The following is a 17,211-nucleotide window of genomic DNA, read 5'->3' as shown; positions in this document are numbered from 1 at the left end:
TACTTTCTTTTAATCATTTTAGTTTAGAGTAAATTATTGTTTTATGCCTGCACTATCAAATTGTATGGTCCATTTTAGTCGTACTTTCTCTCTCTTTTATCTAAGTTATAATAGGGCTGTGACTTTGAAATGTAAAATGTTATTTTGTGTATGGAAAGACTCTGGCTCTTTTAATCCTAATGTGGAACCTTTTAATGCCACTAGTAAAACACTTGTCTGTACTGCCGTGTCATGTTGAAAATGGCTGCAGTAAAAAAAAAAAGGTATATTCCGCCAGTTTTATGAGTTTACTTCGTTGAAAGCTTGTTGATATGTCCAGTTGCAATGAGAGACCAACTTTCACTCCACTCAAATACCAAAGATCACAGAAGATGACAGACATAAAATCATATGTTCACATTAGCAACAACAACAAGAAAGTCATGGTGGACTAAGACTTTTGCACTCCACTATATGATGCTATCGTTATAAACAGTTTAATATTTAATATGTGATCGTCATTGTCTTCATCTGCATTCAGACAGAACGGAGTCATTACCATGAGCAGCTGATATGGCTTTTCACCTCCATGTCGGTGTGAAGCAGGAGCTGCAGAAGAGCCTGGGCTTGGTAATAAGCAATTATACTGATGGAGCACTTAAGAGCAAATCATAATCCAATTTTCCCTGCTGATGAAGCACTCCTGTCTTCTTACTAATTTATGACACATGAGATGAAGCCTTTAGGGGACTTAACGACAGCCTCTCATTAGAAACAGAGAGAGAGAGAGGCTAAAGGATGATAATAAAATTATTGAATTCACAGTGACCTTTCGGTGTGAGGTGTGGAGCGAGAACGTGCCCACAGTCTGACCCTGCTAACCTTAGCATTAATTAGACTAGACTTATTAATTCATAACTACTTAGTATCACTGTCTCTGTATGAGACTGTGGTTTGAAAGTATGTGCTAGGAAATTAAATGTAACACCTTTTTTTTTTTTCACATTTGTAATTTAGGTTTTCGGTGTGATTCCTTATTATGTGTGTGTGTGTGTGTGTGTGTGTGAGTGAGTGAGTGTGCACTTGTATTTATATGTTTGTGAGGTCCAAAGAAAACATACAAACCTATCTTTGTGGGAACATTTTGTCTGGGTACCATAACTTTTAAGATTAGGACTTTTAGCGTTAGGGTTAGAATTAGGTTTAGGTTACCACTTAGTTGTGATGGTTATTACAGGCACATGTTGGCTGGTCCTCACAACTTTAAAGATAAAGAGTGACTTTTTCAGGGTTAATACTTGGTTTGGGGTTGGGGTTGGAATTTGATTTGGGATTAGGTTAAAGGTTGTGGTCAAGCCATTAGTTGAGACGGTTAAGATTAGGGTAAGGGGCCTACGCACAAGAATGTGTGTGTGTGTGTGTGTGTGTGTGTGTGTATTTGAACGTTTGTCCTGAGCTATTTGAAGAAAAGTTCAGGCACATCATCCGACTCTAGTTGCTTTGGTGAACTCTGTTTGACACTTGTTCACAGTTGTAGGTTCACCTGGGTTCACAAATCCCAGGTGAACTGCAATGAAAAAAGCCTATTAACACCAAGAAACAGTCAATGAACACCATTTCCTTTATCGGTGGTTGGTCTGCCCCTGCAGTGTTTCTGTTTTTCACATCTCTCTTTTTTTGGAAATAAACAGCAACACCATGGATCTCTGTGATAATGTCACAGTAGTTACTAAGTTATGGCTTTTAATTCTGATTGTCAATCAATCTATCTTAAACCTCATCCCAATGATGAATGAGGAATATTACGAACTGACTCAAGTTGTTTGTTACAAACATTCATGGCTAACAGCTATGCTAATAGCCATAGGATGGATGTGACTAAAAGTGCTGCACTGAAAATTCCAGTGCAGGAATTTACAACACGAAGAAGAATGAAGAAATTCCAGCAGTGCCCTTCATAGGACCTTAGGGCACTTTCACACCAGGATAGTCGGGGGGACTCGATTCGATTGGACAGGGAATGCGGAATGCTTTGGTTCTCTTGTACAGTGGACCAAACTGCCTCGCCAACGTCACACAGTTACAGCTGCTGGTTTGAGACGGTGTTGACCGAAACAAAGTTAATTGGTTTTTCACAGTTTGGTTTTGGAACCACATCAGGGTTCACTTTCAAGCTAGACCCATGTTGTCAGGCGGACCACAGTTTGCTTGTTTGGTCTGCACCAGAGTTCAAATTAGCTTTCACACCAGCCCAAACGAAGTGGACTAGCCGAGGAAATTAACTCTGGTCCGTTTAAAGCGGACCAAACAGCTGTGGTGTGAAAGTGCCCTTATTTAATGAGCAAATGTGGAACAATTTTGCTGAGGGTCCCCAATGTGGCCTGAGGCAGCCCAGTCTGGTTTACGCAGGTCTTACGTAAGTGCAATGCTGATAGAAGCCGAATCCCACGAGAAACCTTCATACCTTCATATAACCCAGGTTTTTTTGTTTACCAGAGAGAATTGGGTATAACAAAAGTGATTTACCCTCACTTCTGTGCAGCTCCTTCCTAGTTCAACCATGACAAGCGCTAATCTGCTTTTTTTTTTGTTGCGTTTTCTCTTACTAAAATAAATGGTTGGCATATTGTAACACTAATTCACCTTTCCTTGGCCTTTATGCAAAACCACTTCACCATGACGTAATTCACATCATTCAAATTTGAGGATTTGAAAACCTAAAATGAGAGCAGTGAACTGAGGTCAGTGAAAATACATTTTGTTGTTTTTGTTCAGCTCTTTTCATCTCAGACTGCACTCCACAGCTGTACATAAATTCACTTTCACCTCACTGTTGACTGATGTAAAAAATTATTTTGAGCAAATTGGTCCTTTTCAGTGGTTTCCTGATCGAACTTAAATCATCAATGTCATCAGTCATCAAATTAAGCAGAGAGCAGAAGATTTTCCCATTTTTCATTTTTCATTGAAAAAAACCAAAACAAAATTAATGAAATTCATTTAAAGTCAGTGAGTTGAATGAAGACAAATCAACTCACTTTAGTCTAAATTAACTTAATTTGTTAAGGTGTTACCAAATTATACCAAAGGTATTTTAAAAGCAAATACATTTTCGTTTTTCAAGTGTCTATGCAGCAAAAAGCTCACACAGTTCCGAGTGGCACACTTTCTAAGCCTTCATCAATTTTCCTCATATGAGCAGAATCCACAAATGCAATAACCAGGTTTTTGATGTGTCACTCAGCAAATGTAATCTCGGAGTGAGTGGGGCAGAATGATAAAGATTCTTTTTTTTTCTTTAAAGGGGCCACTAGAACTTCAGGTTATTGTATCATAGATCAGTTGAAGCCAAGAACTGTCAGAAAAATCTGTCACACTTGTCAGTCCTGACACAGCCCATAAAACCCCTGACAGTCATCCTGCTGTGGTGGGACAGTGCAGATCAAAGTGCTGCCCATCCTGCCTGGAAAGCACATTTCACCTGGGGAATGCTTGATATTCACATTTGAACCCCCGGCTCTGAAAACAACCTCAGGTTGAAGGGCTGATCTTCTCTTTGAAGACGTTTTAGCTCTTGCCAGCTTATTTGAAATATATCTGGCAGGAGGTTCCTTCGGTGAACTTATGGTATAAATAAATCAAACAAAATCACAGTGGAACTCTGTTTCTGTGAAGTTTAACCTTCATAATGTCCTCCTATTGCCATACACGTTTCCCAACCCTGGTCCTCAGGGAACACTGCCCTGTATGTTTTAGATGTTGTTCCAATACACTTGATTCAAATGGTCATCAAGCTCTACAGAAGCCTCATAATGAGCTGTTCATCTGAGGCTGGCTTTACACGGCAACGCTCCCGGGTGAAACCGACAAAATATTTTATCAGATGTGCCTTTCGTTTAGAGGGCGACTGCGTTTTTGGGGCTTAAAAACGCAAAAAAATGAACCCACCCTCCAGAGTGGAAATCTTCAAAACGCTCCGCTGTCGCGTTCCCGTCTAAAGGGTTGAAAACGCAAAAGTGTTCTCTGAGCTGCTCACGCTGGCTTATCCTCCTGTACGCGTTGACATCAGATCCATGCAGTACAGACAAACAACAAACATGTCGGATTATTATCCATCAATCGGACATTCAAGTTGCCTTAGCTGCTCTGGTACCTATCCAGGAGTCATTTCAGCAATTACACCGAGTTAATGTTTTGGTTTTCGACTGTGGGCTACTCAGCCCTACTTAGAGAGAAGTAGAAGGACGTTTCAGCGCATGCACGCGCTCCTGGTGTTGTTGTATGGCAGGCTTCACAGTGCCACCTAGCCACCTGGCATGCATACTACATCAAATTTCACACACTTTTGCGTGACCGTGTGCATGCAGATTTCCACCCAAAGACGCTCGTCTAAACGCGTTGTCGTGTAAAGCCAGCCTGAATCAGGTGTGTTGGAGCAGGACAGTGTTCCCTGTGGACCAGGTTTGGGAAACACTGCTTTAAAGCATATAGTTTAAATTGCCAATCAATTCTGTGTTACACCTTTAGGCTTACTTCAGTCCAACCCATTACAAAAATATTAATAATAAAGTATACCCTGTTTTTGAGTTGTTTTTTAATTTTTTTTATAATAAATTAATAAATGTTATCAGCACTTAACCAGACCTGCTGTCCTCCTGGGTCAAAATTGATCCTGTCTGGTCAGACAGTTAATAAAGCATAAGGTGTAAATAAATTATCACTCACCTCTGTGCTTTTAGCCAACTTTAATCTAACCCATTACCTGAGATAAAACACGTCAACATTAATTTAACCCTCCTCAAATTCACTTACACCAGTGCCACCTCACCCCCCTCCAAAAAAAAAACCTCTGAGATACACGTCTCATTCTCACAACAACAGAGGTAAGTTGGGATTGAAATAAATAAATAAAATTGTCGAAAAAAAGTTTAATAAATAATAATATATATATATATATATATATATATTACCTGGTTAAATTTGGTCGAATTGCAAACACAGCAGCAATCATAATGATTTGAAGTTTATTCTTCATTTGACCGAGTGGGAAAAAAGTGGGAGAAACCACCCTTTAATCCTTGGCGTCAGCAACTTAAACTTAAAGATTTATCCGAATTTATGTATCAGGTATTTTAAGTGTTTGTTGACCCATATAGCCCTTTAAATAAAATATAACCCTGATTGACCTGAATTTGGAAAGATAGATGTTTTCAGTGTTAAAAGACTTTTTATTATTTCTAAGTAAATATGTTTTTTATTGATAACTGTTCATTTCAGTCATTAAATATGAAGTAAACAAATGATCAAAATATTTTTTTAGAGCTGTGAAACACTGAACGGGGTCAAATTGACCCCAATGAGGAGGGCAAATGTAAGAACATATGGCTTTAGTTTGGTATTTTTGTCATGATAACAAAATAATGAGAAAAACTAATGAGAATTTCAAAAGTGCAATAACTCTTCTCACAATATTGCATCCCATCCCCCAACAATATATATTTTTTTATCAGCAGTCACCACAGCATACAATAAATAAAACAACACATATTGTCCTCGAATGAAACCTACTGCAACATTTCTAAATATAAATGTTCTCTTTGAATATGCAGACAGTCGTTTCCACTCACCCGCCTTTGATGTAATCTAAGAATGTAAACTCTGACTCCACTGAGAACGAGAGCAGGGTCACCTGAAGTAAAAGGAAAGTCGAGATTTTAATTAAATCCTGATGTTTTCCTTATAAATACACATTTTAGGGTTCAAGCACTTGATGTTCTCTACGATGGGATGACTGATTAATATTTACTGCCAGAAGATAGATTTGAAGAGTTTTAATCATTACTTGCACAAGCCCACGCTTCTGTATGGGTTGTGTGGTTGTGATCTCTCAGAGTTGATGTTCTGCAGCACCATTATCCCTCATAATATCTCATAATATCTCACTTTCATGCCTTTCCATAGAGTTCCCCTCAATACACACACCATTCATCATCTTCAACGTTGCTGAAAACTAGTAAATAACAACCTTTGTTCTTACGTTTGACTGCACCATTAAATCAATTGGTGTGAGATTAGAGAATTGATGAGGAGCATAAAAATATTTTCTCACTTTGCTCTAAATCACTTGAATTAGAATTACAATGGAGGAAAATAAATGTGCAGCAGAAAATGAGACAGTGTCATACTCACAGTTCCAGAGTTGACATATTTCTTTTTCTTCATTTTCTTCTTGGTATTTATTACCTAAAATCAACAATGGGAGAAACATGTAAGCTATAACTTCTACATCATATTTTTAAAGCTCTGGTTTAAACACCTGTTATATGTACATAAGTGCATATATGTGACACAGTAATAATGAATTAGGGCTACGGCTGGTGATTATTTTCATTTTAGATTGATTCATCAATTGGTTTCTCTATACATTGATTAGTTGCTGTGTCCATAAATTGTCAGAAAATCAAATCAATCACTTTCCTTTTACTTGAAACATCTTTGTGTGTCTACAATAATGATTTTTCCCTCAATTTCAATGTTATAAAGAACATATTTCACATTTAAGAAGAAGAAGATTGTTCAATTATTTACTGAGTGCAGCCCGATTATAAAGTATTCAACTGTACCAGGCTGTGCTGTCAACAAATCCACTCACAGGGAGTCACAGGATAATTTTTTTGGGTCCTCTTTTCAGCTCAGATGTAGGTGTATTTATTATAAATAACTTACATACACTGAAGTTGTAACTAATTTACAAAAAAGAACGTATTATTTTATTACAAAATTATTTTAAAACATTAGGCTCTAAGGGATATGGCTGTAAGTCATTTGCTACCTTATGCACAAAATGTTGGTATTGTCATGATTTATTATATTGTGATTTGGGTCACGATAGTTCGCCATCTTTACAAAGTGGGTATGAACCATCAAAGCACACGGTCATGTTGTACTTTTGAAACTGGATCAATTTAAATTAAACAGAATGAAAGTATATTTGATTTAGAATGGTCCCCCGGTGGCTTGGGACAATTTAGTGTGTCCACTTAGCCGAATTAGAGGTCAGAGGTCAGAGGTACACAAGCCCTTGACCTGTCAGGATACAAAGCCCCCACTAAATAAATAAAGACTAAAATTTCAATCAAGTAAATGACCTTATTGTACATTTACTCTATCTTCAGGGCTACACCACATCTGACTGTGATTTAGTCAGGTTTTGTAGCATCATGTAAAAACCCCTGTATTTAGCTGTATAAATTACATTTGACACATTTTTATTGCCAACAACTGTAACTTCTCAATGAAAAACACAAAACTTTTTTATTACATTTCTATAAATTAAATCCCTTCTCTGCTGCTGCTGTGAATAATTAGAAATCCTGTGGGTTTGACTGCAAAATTAAATTTTAAACAGTTTTCTTGTTTTAGTTCACTTTAATTGTTTTTTTTACTTAATAAGCACATATTCCGTGTCCATGTTTACGTTTCATGTCAAATTTACATATTATCCTATATTATCCTATTCTCATAACTCATTTTCTATGACTGAGTGTTACTTTCATTCTGAAGGAGCAAATGCAACACAATTCACCCCTGGGGATTAATAAAGTATTATGAGTCTGTAAAAATCCTTGTAAATAATTTAAAGTCAACAATTAATGGTGGAGAAACAGGCTTAAGGTACAAGAAATATACACTGACGTGAACAGTAATGTATCGGGGGCCTCAGAACACGAGCGAACATGTCAATCGGGGGAGACCAAAGACGTCTCAGCTCATTACCTCCATTCTTTATGCCTGCGAGGCATGAAAGTGACAGCCCCTAATTTAACATGGAGAGATGGCAATTTATCTGACACACGGAACAATCTGCTGATGCAAAAACTAAAGGGCCTTTTGGTCTCACTGGGAGGTAGAGAGGAATCAAGAGTGGCGTATAATGGTATTTGTCCCTCAGCTAAAGGCCACCAAACTACAGAAGCATAAGGATGTCGACGTGTTGATTTTTTTTATTATTACTTATATAACTTCAAATGGTGATCAGAATATTGATAATAACTATAGTAAATGTGATTTGATTTGGGCTATTTTGAAATCTAAGAGACAAAATACAAGAGAGATTAAGATAAGACAGTACAGAAAGAGGCAGAAAATCAATTGGACTTCTTAAAATTTCCCTGAAATACACAGAAGATAATACGCCTAGACTCTATCGATTGCAAAACTATTATAGTCCCAAACATAATTCAATAATACAGTATGTGTTACGACCAAAATCAAGGTGTACTTGACGACCTTACGGCAACTTTTGAAACATTGTTATGGTGGAGCAGTGTTCAGCTATATGAGGAAAACAAAGCCCTACATTTTAAAGACAAATTTCCTCTGCACATGGGTGACATTTAGAGAGATGAAGACCTACTGATCGACAAGTTAAATATAACAAAACAATGCACAAGTGAATTTGCTTTCAATTAAGTTGTGAACTGCTCTGGGATATTATTGGAATGAGGGCTGTCAGCATTAACACAGTTATGGTGAATTCCAATTCTGTTCCAAAAGCGATCGTTTGCTATGGTTTACTTTTCAATAAGTCGTGGTGTGTGGTAACTGTCAGCTGAATATGTCTGTGGTTGTGGTATTTGTATGAGTATCATCTTATAACTAACTGACAACCTAATAACTTGACTGACAAACGGACCGTAATAAATAATCGTGACGTAAATGTGTTCTTCTTCTTCTTTTTTGGAGTTGACAGACTGGACGCAGCTTTCTCGTTATTCTGGCCCCACAGTCTGAAGACGTATCTGCATTTAAGGGGTGTCCCATTTCTAAGTGACAAAATAACCCTCAACACTTGGTTTTGAGGCCAGTTATGATTAAGGGTTGAGCTTGAGGGTTAAGATTGAGGGTTAAGATAGGAATTGGAATTATTGTCATTAATTAAGGGGTGACCATAATGCATAATTTTTTTTGTTTTACCTCCAACAAGGAGGATAAGAGCTTCCTGTCTACAGATTTTGATGGATCAGTTGGGTTTTTTTCCAAGTTTGATGAGAATCTGCTCACATTTTCGAGAAATCACCATCTCTTATAATGGGGAAAAGTGTATAAAATCATATCTCTGTCAAAACTCATTGGATTTCAACTATTTGGTACGTGTATGCTGGATTAGACACTCTACCATCAGATAAATCTCATCCAGAGCTGATCCAGATTACGGATTTGGCGGCAATTTAAATTTAACATGGTTCAATCCCATTTAACAAGTTATCTCAACTAACTAAATCTCAGCGTCATCTTAACAGATCAGGATGAATCTGTTTATGTAAGATAGTAACAGGTCTTCTCGATCCAGGGGATCAAAGTGTTTAAGTCTTGCATTTATTGTGTTCACACATGGTGTGTTGAAGCTGATGCTCAACAAAAATATACAACACAACTGCAGGAAAAATACTGAAGATTAAAATCTCAGTCAGGAAAGGGAAATTAATAAATGAAGCTTAAGCTGCTAAGAGGCAGTGTGAAATAATGCTGCACAGAATCTGCCTGTATCAGTTTAGACTGTTTACATATGTTAACACTGCAGTCTGGTTTGTTCATCTGCCCAAAGTTCATGCACAGCCTGTATGAAACAGAACATTAAGTGCAATAACATTGCAACAATAATATTAAACATGTCATTTAACTAAAAAATATATAGTTTGACAGCCATATTATAAAACATATTTGAAATGCCGTATTTGAAATGGAAATGGCCGTGGCCAGAAATATGTTGTGTTTCACGGAGAACATGAAGAACATTGTTAAAAATGATTGTGTTAATATGTTGTGATGGATTTAAGTTGCAGATAAATTGAGTTGTGTCTATCTATCTATCTATCTATCTATCTATCTATCTATCTATCTATCTATCTATCTATCTATCTATCTATCTATCTATCTATCTATCTATCTTGTTTCACACTGTCGCTAATAGCTCCATTTATATGCGTGTCAGCATGCAGGTGGTTATGGAGGTGAAATAAATCTCATAGGCATAGGCAAGGAAATAAGGAAGAGGAAATACTGCATAAAAAACTGCATTACAAATGTATAGAGTCATTTCCTTTGTTGCTGTTTACTACATGAAATAAATGTAGTTGCCGCAGGAGTATAAGGTATCCACGGGAAGGAATGTGCTACAGAAACTGGAAACGGTGCAACAGTGATGTCGAGGATCTAAATGTCACTCATGTCAGAAATGGGATCGAAGGAACCCGGCGCTCAGGGAATCTGCATCTTCGGAGTCAACAGCAACATTTGTGAAGTGCGGAATAGCTAGAACTTTACTCACCTCATACACGTTGAACTGGCTCTGCCCTCGAGCTAGCTCTCGGTAGCTGGTTGTAAAATCCCCAATGAAGTCGTGACTGTGAAAAGAAACTTAAACACATAAGCAAAAAAAAAACAGGAAATGTGGGGCAAAACAGGAAAAGTGCAGAGAAATCCTGTGTTTTAGTGAGTGAATATTTGAGAAAAGTTTTCTCGACAAGTTGCAGCAACTGGCCCTTTGTGAGTCTGCACGTGTCTGTGGTGGTCTGAATCATGTAAATGTCTTCATTGTCTTCAGTCAGTGGCCTGCATGAAGTCTATGTGGACAAACGCAAGCACACCTACAGACTGAGATGACATGGTTTGGTCACGTGAAGAGGAAGGACAGGGATTATGCTGGACAGAGGATGTTGAAGATGGAAGAGGAAGACCAGAGTAAACGTTCATGGATGTTGTGAAGGACGACATGAGGTCAGAGGCAGATGATCCATTGTGGCGACCCCTAAGAAGGCGGCTAGACCGACATGGACGCTTGTTTAGTAAGAACTGAACTGCAGGCATGTTCACGCATGCAGAAATGCAAAGTGTCTCTCCACAGACACAGAATGTGGAACATATGACTCTCTTACAGCTCTTACACTATTTATGTCGCCAGTTCTTACGCGGTGGCTTAGCTGCAGAGCGAGTCATCTTGCAGCCGGAAGGATGTGAGCTTGATTGCCGGCTCTGCTGGCCTATGTGCCAATGTGTCCCTGGGCAAGACACTTAAAACCAAGTTGCTCCTGAGAGCTGTGCTGGCAGTGTGTGATTGAGCATGAGAGACGTGTGATAAAGACTTTATCTTGATAAAGACTTTAAGCCTATTAACTATTTACTTTTTTTTATTTTTTTTTATTTTGGGTGAATTGTAGTTGACATGATATTTAACTGAGGCCTCCCTTACACCTGGCATTAACATGTGTTTTCTGTGACCACTTGTAGGTACAGGCGTAAATACACCCAAGACGCATTAAGGACTGATCTGTCAAACCACTTTGGAAGGTGGTCGGAGACTCAGATGTGTCCCCACTCCACCCACAGCAACTACATGAGTGCATACATCAGGTTCCGGGCACAGCTAACATGAAAGCGGTGACAAAACTGCTTTCATTTTTCGTTTTTTGCGCTTCTCCTTCCCCTGCTTCGAAAAGTGGCTAATATTGTTGCTGTTGTTGATATGTCAAAACACAGGATGTGATGTGGATGTGGAAATCTTTGCGGAAAAAGAAGGGGAGGTCACGTAAGAGAGGATGACCGTGATTGGATAGCAATAGAAATTGAATGTATGTTTTATGTGTGCCTTTTACCTGTCTTTGTAACACTTTGAGATTTAAAAAAAAAAAAAGAAGAAAAAAAAGAGTGCTTTATAAATAAAATGAATTATTACAATACGATTTTGATGTGGACACTGGGGTTAATAGCAGTAAATGAATGTAAGGTAAGGGACAGAAAACACATTCTAATACCAGGTTTAAATGTTAAAATGTGTGTTCAAAACTCCTTGAGTACCAGTGGTAGTGTCGTGCCACTAACCTGCCATCCCGATCCCAGTCGTACACCTCCACCTTGATTGTTCTGGAAGAAAACACAGCAAGAACAAGGTTTCGGTCATAAAAACAACAGGAAAACCACATCACCACATGTTCATTATCTGGTCCTGAAGAAGCTCTGGATCATGTTGTGAAGTTAAACATCAGCAGATGGAGTTTTCTCAGTTGGAAGAAACCTCCCGAAGAATCCTCAGAGAAATGGAAATAACAACAGTGATATCTACATCAACATCTACTGTATATCTTCTCAAAAGATCAAAAGCTCCAAGCTAATTACATTTACATTTCTCACAATGTATATCTCACTTCAGTAAAGATGCACAAAGATAAATCCTAATTCTTTGGAACTGAAGAAAAACACGTTTTGGATTATAATTCATTTCTTTACTAAATGAGTAAAACATATATAATTCAATTGAAAGCCCTGTATTCAGTTATATGGAACATTTTTAAAATTGATATAAAAGTAGACTTTTAATAATCTTGCCAAAGTTTTCCTATTTAGTCTCTTTTGGAAGAATGAATCATCTCACAATTTACATTTTTGAAGAGTTATGGCAGCCATTGTTTTCTATCTTAAATGTTATGATTGTTGATTTGGGTCTTTATAATTTGAAAAGATTATTTTGTTCCTGTGTTTTTTTCCCCCAATGCTGGTGAGTTTGTTTATGTTTTTGTGTGATATTCTCTTGTGTTTTGTCTGTTTCAGTATATTATACACAATATACATGATTTGCATACATACATAAAGAGAAAGAGAACAGCTGCTGTCCAGTTATTTTGATGGACTGTTTGCTGCGTTTTCGTCTCATCCATGCAAGTACACACTAAGAAATCAAAGTACGAGACTGTACCTAAAAAGGGACGACTGCTTTGTCGCTCCAGTACTGTACCTTTAAAATGTGTAGCTGCTTGTTTGTACCTCTAAAGAAACATTTCTGCACTTTCTGAGAAAGGTACAGCGCTTGTACCCAGATGGGGTACAACTGGAGCGACAGGAAAAGGTACAGTCTCGTACTTTGATTTCTTAGTGTGTATGTATAGGATACAAACATAAATCCAAACAAATCCAACACAGAGAGTAGAATATGTTGGCCTGAAACAAAAAAGGTCCAACTCTCTCTTACAATTCTATCTCGACTTCAAGATTTACAGTGGAATCTTACACAGGAGTCTTGTAAGCAAAGAAGGATATGTTATGTAATTTTGTCCTACCAATCAACAGCCATTTAAATAAAAGTGTGTAGCTTCCTGTTGTCTGTCACGCTGCATAATGAAGCCCTCTGGAGTTTTCTAGTCAACAACAAGTGTTTGGTTTGTATTCATGTTCCTTAATCAGTGTTGTGTCAATTGTCAAGGTCTAACAAAGGCTGTGTATTCAAAGCCATTTTAAATGCAGACTTTTCACTTGCAGTCTTCACAAGAGACAGTCTTCACAGAACAAAACTAAGGTCTTGGATGAGTTCTTAAGTACTTGTTGGACATGTAATGTAAACAATTATTGCACTTATTACAAAGACCTTTGAAGGGTCTAAAAATGGGTCTAAAAAGCTCCGAAAACAAAGTGTGTCAATCAAACACATCCTACACCTTGTTGTTGAGCCTCAGTTGTGCAGTAGCAGTGGCTCCATCAGTTATGTTTGCACAAGTTGCTCTAAGCCAGGCTGTGATTTCCATTTTTCCAGGGCTGTTCCACAGAGTTAAGTTTATTCCTGCTCTTGCTATATGTTTAGATTCCATGTGGATTAAAACGAGAGAGGGAAAAACTTTATTTTGTTGACGTGACTTTCATTCCTGAGTCACGTTGATCTCACCGCCCATGTCTCCCCACTCTTCCAACTCCATCTAACACAGGAACTGACACCACCCCAGATCCAAAGAAAACAGAAGCAAGCAGCACAACAGAGACTCTTCCCTGTCACTAAGGAATTGAAAGACGCCTGAAATAAGCGACTTCCTCCGTGCAACATAGAACCTGCCGCTCCACCGTGACAATTTGTTCTTTTGAGCTTATCTTCAAGGCTGCGAGCGAGCGGAAACACGCTTGTCATCTCGCTGCATAGGAAGAAGAAAATACACGGGGAGAAGACAGATATATAATGACAAAACTGAAGACATGTACCTATCCCTCCACTTAATTATCTATATGCAGGAATTAAACGTATTATATAGCTCTGAGTGGTGCAGTTGTAGTGGACCATAAGGATCTGTACGCTGACATCAGATTAGCTTTTACTGTCTTTTTATTTCACATCGGAACATAAAGCTGTATCAGAGGAGTCTGATCCTTGAGAGGCCCCTCAAACTCTCAGAACAATATACACTTGAAAACTAATCTGTCACAGATGTCTCCAGCAAAGGCCCCTTTAATGAACACTCATCAGTAATGGAGGTGCGTATAATTGAGGGACTGAATTTGCTGTTGAAAGAATCTTCACCTCCAATTACACAGACCTTTCTGTGATATGTTACCACGGAGGCAGATAGAAAAAATGTCAGTCAAGCTTTTTTTTAATGAAAAATAAAAAAAAAAGATACATACATACTGATACCAGGGAACACATGGATGTGTTAAATATGTATGGAGACACATGGAGATGATTTCAAATGTCCTAACACTTACGCAAAGTGCAAAACGAAGGAAGCCTCTGCTCTTTCTATGAACACAAACGATTATTTGAGGATGAACGTTTTGATCCAGTCTGGATCTTCTTCTGGATTTAACAGATGTGCCAGGTACCACCTATATACAGTATTGTGGCTCTGGTTAAGGTTTTGGGATAATGGTTTGTATAGACCAGGGGTCTGCAACCTGCGGCTTTTCAGTCACTCTGCAGTGGCTCCTTGTAGCTTTAGAGATCAAGGCGACAAATAAAAGTGTTTTAATATCTTGTGCATCACATCCAACGTCGATGTAAAATGCAATATTCAGTACATGTTTGGATGTGTCCTGTCCATCTTTGGATCCACATACTGTTTTCTTGAGCCACAAACAATGAAACAATGGAAGAACCAGGTCTACGGGGTCTAGAGGTTGGGTATAAACTGAACAGTTCTTAAATGTCATAAATGAAAGAGAGAGTTATTATCTTCATCCTGTGTGGTTTTTTTTGCGGCTCCAAATGAATTTTATTTTGGTGGAGTGATGACAAAAATGGCTCTTTTCATCCTAAATGTTGCAGACCCCTGGTATAGACTCTCCAAATGAATGGATTGTCCATAAAAGGATAGCTGCAGGGACCTGCATTTGTGTGTGTGTGTTTTTTGTCTTGTCTTTGGCGATTGTTTGACAGAGTTACAAACTATTGTCAATGAAAAGTAAAGCCAGTCTGTAAAGACGCACGTCCTGTCTTGAGAGATTTCACACACAGAGGTGAAAAGGGCGTTGAATCGTAAAATAAAGTGAGAAGAGAGAAAACAAAACCTATTTTTACTTGAAGAACCATATAGATCAGTGATTTTTTCGGCTGTACATCCACAGCTTGTTCTTATCTGTGAGTGTTTGTGTTTATGTGCACTCTGTGTGTGTGGCTCCATCCACAGTAAATACAACACAGTTGGATTTGTCGCTAGACGCTTTTTTACAAAAGAAAAAAAAAGTTGCCAAGGGTCTGTAAAGTCACTACACACGGAAACGGCACTAATCATAAACGGAAACAAACAGACATTATTTTCCTTTTTTTCCCCTGGCTCGATTCATTCTGTCTCTGTTTGTTATTATATCTGTATTGTTGACGTCTTCTTTTTTGTTTTTGGTGGAAAGTTACAGCACAAATTACAGCCCTGGCATGTGTACAGCTTTTTGAGTCGTTTCAGGAGGTTTAATGTGGACGGAGATGTTTCCTGAAACGCTGCCATCTTTATGGGGAACTTTTTGAAAACGGCAAAGAAAAAGATTGTTTCTGTTTCGCGTTGTTTCCGTCTGGACGTGGCCTTAGATGTTTCCGACTCCAGGACACCTGATTCAAATAAATGGGTCGTTACCAGGCTTTTGCAGAGCCTGTTGATGCACTGACTATTTGAATCAGGCGTGTTGAAGCAGGGAAACATCTCAAACATACAGGACAGTGGGTCTCCAGGACAAGGACAGGGTAACACTGCACTAGTTTGAAAGCAACATCAATATCATATACAAAATGATCAGACTATACTTGATTCACTCTCGTCTTTTTTTATAGGAGGAGTTTAACTCTTGATTCAGAACTTGTACGGATAAAGTCTGAAGATAAAAAAGAACAACAACGAGGAAATCTTCGTTCTCGTCTTTTTTTTTCTTTTTTTTTAATAAGAGAGGCCACTGGGTAATTGGCCTCATTAAGATCCACTGCCACTAGGACACATTGCTCCTGAGTTCTGTTATTTTAGTGCTGCCTGTGTTTTTTTCCAAATAGGCTAAACTGCATTGGCAGAATGTACAGTGTTCCAGCTTTTAAGTGTCTCCTGTTTCTCTTGTCTAACTCCACTCTCCACTGTGCTCCTTTCCTTGACTTACTCATGTGGAACTGGGCCTTTGACATATTGGATTTCTGTATTTTTATCCACCCTGCTGTTACACTGTAAGTACACGTTCCTTTGCTGCCCGTTATCTGCTATTCTTCTCTCTATCACTTCTCCTTCGCGCCATCTCTCCTATTATTTTCCGTACTTCCTCTTTCTCCTTTGCTAAAAACCTTGTCTGTTCCTCCCTGAGGAGAGAGCATGATCACATAGAGAGACAGCTTTGTAGATATCTCAGCTGCTTGCTGTCACTGGGGATTCAAAAGGATCTTGGTCACTTGGAGGACAGTCTGCCTAATCAAAGCAATGCTCTGACACCAAGCAAGTGGTGTTTTTAACCTAGTCTGAGTTTGCAAGATTCTTTAAAAAATTCAGGGTTTGATTCCTGAGTAACTATTGTATAAATATGAAATGATACGACTGTGGAATCTATCTATCTATCTATCTATCTATCTATCTATCTATCTATCTATCTATCTATCTATCTATCTATCTATCTATCTATCTATCTATCTATCTATCTATCTATCTATCTATCTATCTATCTATCTAGAGCACATCTATTTGTTGCATTGCAGTTGTGTATTTTTTGAGAAGCACATTATGTTGAAATAAACATAAACTAAATCAAAAAATGTATTTGTTTATATCTTATTTTTTTACTTATTTTACATATTTGTGTCATTACCTATTACGAACTCACTCTTAAAGTTAAAAACACATTCAGCAAGAAGAAAGGTTCGGCGATTTGTTATTTTGATGAATTAAAAACAGCTGCAATGAAAGAATGTATCTTCTCAATCTAGAAAGGTGCAATGACAATAACATCATTTAATGT

The 17,211-nt window shown here is 38.0% G+C and overlaps 1 protein-coding gene across 2 annotated transcripts in view; it reads right to left on the bottom strand.

Moving 5' to 3' along the window:
* cpne5b (copine Vb) overlaps positions 1-17,211 on the bottom strand; it is a gene marked incomplete at both ends in the record, with an annotated part of 168,184 nt that overhangs the window by 16,220 nt on the left and 134,753 nt on the right. For both annotated transcript variants that reach the window (XM_083892908.1, XM_083892907.1), the window contains 4 exons: positions 5,607-5,668; positions 6,169-6,222; positions 10,310-10,385; positions 11,860-11,901. In XM_083892908.1, the coding sequence (XP_083749034.1) occupies positions 5,607-5,668; positions 6,169-6,222; positions 10,310-10,385; positions 11,860-11,901 (234 nt within the window). The remainder of the gene's footprint in view (positions 1-5,606; positions 5,669-6,168; positions 6,223-10,309; positions 10,386-11,859; positions 11,902-17,211) is intronic.

Source organism: Microchirus variegatus, assembly GCF_963457635.1.
Source record: "Microchirus variegatus genome assembly, chromosome: 7".
Taxonomy (NCBI): domain Eukaryota; kingdom Metazoa; phylum Chordata; class Actinopteri; order Pleuronectiformes; family Soleidae; genus Microchirus; species Microchirus variegatus.
The sequence above is the reverse complement of the archived record's forward strand: the minus strand, read 5'-3'. Positions and strand labels throughout refer to the sequence as shown.